The sequence below is a fragment of the Eufriesea mexicana genome, unplaced genomic scaffold (genome assembly GCF_001483705.2).
Source record: "Eufriesea mexicana isolate 0111107269 unplaced genomic scaffold, ASM148370v2 scaffold4744748195, whole genome shotgun sequence".
Taxonomy (NCBI): Eukaryota; Metazoa; Arthropoda; class Insecta; order Hymenoptera; family Apidae; genus Eufriesea; species Eufriesea mexicana.
The window spans coordinates 107,717-113,304 of record NW_016907918.1 but is presented as its reverse complement, the minus strand read 5'-3'; the positions used below and the strand labels follow the sequence as shown (position 1 = coordinate 113,304).

Sequence of the window (5,588 nt, the reverse complement as noted above, 5' to 3'; positions counted from 1 at the left end):
TTTTAATAATCATCATAGAAATTCCATTAAAAAAGTCCGATCTCTATACCCCAATTTACCAAATTTCCATCCATGCACCCGAAAACCTGTACTATACGCCCAAAAGCGTCGAAATTAGGGCCCTCTCGCCGGAGTTCCCTCGCGGGGAATTCCCTCGGTGACGCGGGAAAAGGTGTCGCCCGTGTCCAAGGGAACACGCGTCTCGTGCGTGTGTACACCCTTCAGCGCACGACACGCACAGCTTCGGGCCCGTGTACTCCGTTCTAAAGATGTATTGGAGAAGTGTAAGAAGGGTAGCTATTTCTGGTCGTGGGGAGCCGAGAGACTCGTCGCGCAAACGGCTCTTAGCCACTTCGTACACCGGCTAGTCTGGCGTTCGCCGCGTATCGCAATACGCTTTTCGTAAGGAACAGCACGGGAACTCTGCATCGAGATGACACGCGAGTCTGGTTCGGTGGCACAGTGATCATCGGGTTAGAATCGGGGGAGGGAACGGTCGTGAACGTGGTAAATAAATAGAGGATAAATGCTGGAGCACGAGAAAACGTGGAGCGCTTGGATTCACGGGAAGATCGAATGACAACTGGTCCATCATCCTTCGTATTTTGCGATCGATAAGTCGATCAATAAGTCGATCGATCGAGAAATCGTTGCTGTTTTTCGTGGCTAGTCCGAAACGAGATTTCTGTGATTGCCGTCGTCTGGCGGAGAAACCTGTGGGTCCAGGATCGTTGATCTCAAGAGAATAATTCGAAGAATTCTTTCATCCGCTTCTTCCTTTGTTCCACTAGTTGGATGTAAAAGTGTGGGATCAGAGGCCGTCGGGATACGCCGGTTCGTTGTCGTCGACGCGGACGTCTGACAACCGATACCGGGGGCGAGAGTGCAGTGCAGCTGCGTGAAAATAGATGGTTGGTGGTTGGTGAAGATCGGTTGGTGAAAGTGACGAGGTGGAAATAGTTGCCGCGCTGAATCGCGCCGGGGAAGACAAATAGGGCTTGCCACCCGTCGTTATCGTAAATGAATAGGAACCGAGGACAGCTCGACGTTTAGCGGCCACCTTTGAACGAGGGTAAACGCTGCTACGGAACGATTAACGCGTTCATTAATATCTGAACAAGTTACTTGCTGCACCATAACACGAACTGCGAAATAGCGCCACTAGTCCTGCCGGTTCGAGCTCCGAAATAATCTCGAGTCAAATACGAATATAATATAATTAAGCATAATAAATCCCGTGAGACGGCTCATAAATAAGGCGCAAGATAGAATAATAGATAAAAGCGAGTCGACGTTTGACAATCCGTGGAGAAATATGTCAAGCTAGCGTTTTGTCATTGGTCGAAACCCCTTGGCAGTCTAGAGGCTGTGGCAGCCGCTAGACGGCCAAAAATCCGCGCGGGACCGGGCTAGTGGACGAATTACCCAAGGGGTCAGTTTGGTGGGTCCCGAGGGCGAGCGACGCCACGAAAAAGAGGCTCTTTTCTACGACGAGGAAATCATCGAATTGGCCGGCTACCAGGGGACGAAACGAACGAACGAACAGCTCCCACGGAATCCTCGTAGGCATCCCGTACGTAAAAATAAACCGTGCCTCTCGAGGCGGCACGAGTCGGTGGCTTGGGTTCGACGAAACACTTTTTAACGAGCACACGATGAAAACGACGTGGAACCGTCGAGAAGAGAAATTACGGTAAAAATAAGCCGGCCCACGACGACGTGTCGGCTTAACAACGCGATAGCCGCGCTGTTCGAATTAATCTTGATCTCGATCCGTCAAGGGATATCGCAGCATTTCGCTGGATGAATCGCGTGAATCATCCTAGAGTGAGAATCGAACGGAGAATTCGCGTAAACGATCTTTGGGACTGCAGTATAGAGACACTTTATTTTAAGAAGCTCCTAGGGGATGTCTGTAAGTGGTAGCGGGGAAAAATAGAGCGTAGCCGTCATCGTTCATTGGCAAGGAAACAGTGGGAAACACTTTTAGGATCACCGAAGTAGATGTGAAGCTTTGAAGTTGCTTATACGAGGTTCTCCAAAGGCAGCCACTCGAATAAAAGTCGGTCTGCATTCATGAGGATTGCCAGTCGCTTGGTTTGTAACCGGTGTCACGAGACATTTCGTTTGTCCGCGCGTGAACGAATTATGGCGAGGAGGGAACAATATGAGTCGCTGATTCACACGTCGACATTGGACGCGTTAACTGACGGCAAGGTGAACGCCAAGAGGAAGTCGCGATTGAATGATCAAATACAAGAATCCGTGGTTCTCGTGGATGGGATGCCAAGCTTTTAGCAATCAGCGGAACAACAACGACTTCTTAACTTCTCGAGGGACAGGGGACCGTTCTGTCTTGTTCTATGTAAAATCGACGACACTGAACTCGAACTACGAGAATATTCTTGAACCTCGGGCAAGGCGAGACGAAGAATTGGAAAGGAAGTTGAATAAATGAATCTTTAAGAAGCTCCACCGGTGGAGACGAACAATGTCCTTCTGCAGGATAACAGGAAGAAGCAGGGGCCTCCCCAAGCCGAACTACTTTCCCCTCCTACCACCGATCAGTCCAGCCGACGCGAAACGTTTCTGTCGGATCACCGGTAAATCCTATGGCCTGCCTACTCATCATTACATTCCAGTTCTGTTGGGTGTCCATACCCACGACAAGTCGAAATGCAAGATAACGAACGCTTCCGGTCTAGGACCTCATCATTACACAGCTGGCTTCGTCCTGGGCGAGAAGAAGAAACACGTGATCCTCAAGGATTATCGCTACGTGTTCCCAGTCTTGGAAGGAGAAGGGGAGCAACAGAAGGTTCTGAGGGATTTACTGAACACGAAGCAACCTACCGTCGAAGAGGAACAGGCGAAGTTCGTGTACACCGTGGAGGAGAGAAGATGCAGCCTCGTATTTCCATCGAGATTGGAGGCTGCTGTCAGGGACGGCGACGTGAAGGACGTGATGCTGTCCAGGGACTGCGACACCGTTTTGTTCAGGCTGAAGCAAGGCAAGAACGTCTCGGTGGATTTCAAGAATTTGGAGGACTTTGAGAATCTTTATGACGGTCTGGGACCGAGTCAGGAAGCACTGAAGGAGAGGGAGAGGCAGGAGGCTGAAGCAAAGAAACGGAAGAGGAAACGACAGGCAGGATTGAGCTATGCCAAGAAGATTTTCGAAGAGAAAGAAAAAGCGGCGGAGGAGGAAGAGCTGAGACAAACGAAGCAGTTGAAACTTAGAAGTATCAAAGAGGAAACGAAGAGCGAGACGGTGGAAACGTGGAAGCACGTGAACCTGGAACAGGCCAGGAGCAGAGCGTGCGATTTCGTTTCTGTCACGAGTTCTTTGAAGAGTGCAGAGAAGTCTCTGCCGGAAACTCTGGATTGGAACTCGTTTCAGGACAGCAGTGAATCTCTCGTGCAGCCTGTTGTTGACAAAGTACCCACACCTGTTAAAGTAAAGCCTCAAATCGTGGAACAGAGCGTTACGACTTCGTGCACCAGTCCAATATCGGAGAGCACAGGGGGATTCGAGGCGATATCAATCGTGAAGCCATTGACACCGCTGCAAATAGAACCTGATGCGGCTCTGCAGTCGGCTATACAAAATATTCCAACGAACGACTTGAAAGAGGTTGCCAATGTAAACATGAAGTTATTGCAAGCAGGTGAGGAAGCCATGGAACAATTGCCCAGAGTGGAAGAGATCCCAGAGTTGGTGCAGAACTTGGGCAAAGGTGAAGAGACAACGATGCACAAGATTAAAGGTCTGAAATTAGACATAAAATCCGCGCAGAGATTTATCACCGGCCAGACAGTGCAGACGCCGAACGGGCCTATTTTTGTACCTGGCCAGACGCTGCAAACACCTCAGGGTCCTGCGTTCGTTCCTGGCCTAACGGTGAACACTCCTGACGGCCCTCTGCTCGTCCCTGGACAGATACTTAACTTAAAGGACGAAGATAACGAGGAAACGCCAGTATTTATAGCTGGACAGACTTTGTCCACCGAACAGGGTCATCGATTCATTCAGGGTCAAACCTTCCACACCAACGACGGAGCCAGATTTGTCCAAGGTCAAACCGTGCTTACCGACGACGGACCGAAGTTCGTCGCTGGTCAAGTGACCAACGATGGGACCTTCGTTCCTGGTCAAACTATCGTCACTCCTGATGGACTTCGATTTATGCCTGGTCAGACGATCACCGACCATCATGGAGAACAAGTGTTTGTTCCAGGGCAGAGTGTACAGATCGACGGAACCTGGGACTTTATCCCTGGTCAGAGTGTCGAAACTTCAACGGGAGAAGTGAAATTCGTTCCTGGTCAGACGATTCCAACGTGCCAGGGACCCCAGTTCGTGCCTGGACAGTACGAGACAGCTAGCTCCGGGGAAAGTTACTTCATACCTGGCGTGATTAAAGACACCAAAGATGGCTCGATGTTCGTTCCAGGTATGACATTGGATACTCCGAAAGGTCAGAAGTTCGTAGAAGGTCAAGTAGTGAGAACACCGGAGGGTGAGAAGTTTCTTCCAGGTAAAACCAGGTTAACGGAAACAGGCTTCGAGTTTGCAGCAGCCAGTACTTTCGACGAAGTCATTTTCTACGATGCTGGACCAGTTGGTATGCCAATTGATCCGAAAACTGCCCACGTTTCTATGCAGCAGAGCGAAATTTTCGGTCACATGGTGCAAACGGAGAGAGGCGTAGAATTCTACCCAGAAGAAGAGAAGAAATTACCCGAAGGAAAAAGGATAGTCCCAGGCCAATTAGTCCGAGGAGGAAAAGACGGTCCTCGATTCGTACCAGGTGTGATGACTGAAGATGGTTTTCTTCCAGGTCAGATAGTAATGACAGAGAAAGGCGAACAGTTCGTGCCAGGTCAAGTAATCGACACCAGCACTGGGCCCAAATTCGTTCCTGGTCAAATGGTAGAGACTAGAACAGGTGCAAAATTCGTTCCTGGGCAAACCGTGGAGACCGCCGATGGACCACGTTTTGTTCCTGGTCAAATCGTCGAAACTAAAGCTGGTCCTACGTTCATTCCTGGCCAGGTGATATCCACTGACGACGAAGGATCTAGATTCGTACCTGGTCAAGTGGTAGACACACCTGAGGGACCAAGATTCGTACCAGGTCGCGTCGTAGAGTCTGGAGAACTTGGAGTGACCTTTGTACCTGGTCAGATAGTTCAGACCGAAGAAGGACCACGTTTCGTAGCTCCAGACTTGACAGACACGTTGGAAGGAGAGGTAGAATTCTCTGTTCAAGGATTCGAGGTCACTCCTGAGGAATTAAGGTTGCTGAGACCTCAGCATCTGCACTATAATCCTCATACCCAGCATCAGGGAGAGACTAGCATAGATGCTAGGATGCTTCGACAGTTGTCGGAAGCTGGTTTATCCGTGGGGAGAAAAGTGACCACCGATTTGCCAGCTGTCGATGTTGACGTGGATCCGAAAGCGGTAGCTCTGGAGCAAGCTCTTGTAATGGCGGAGAAGCTCGGCTTGCATGGTACCACTGCGGTAAAAATGGCGCAGATAGTGTCTACGGTGGCTCAGTTAGCTAAGAATATTGTGGTTCAGC

General features: G+C 50.0%; 1 protein-coding gene across 1 annotated transcript in view; it reads left to right on the top strand.

Moving 5' to 3' along the window:
* The first annotated feature begins 675 nt into the window (after positions 1-675).
* The window catches only part of Obsc (Obscurin), a 35,332-nt gene continuing 30,419 nt past the window's right edge, over positions 676-5,588 (top strand). Inside the window, 1 exon segment of the mRNA XM_017897334.1 lies at positions 676-5,581. Coding sequence (XP_017752823.1) covers positions 2,492-5,581 — 3,090 coding nt within the window. The 5' untranslated portion in view covers positions 676-2,491.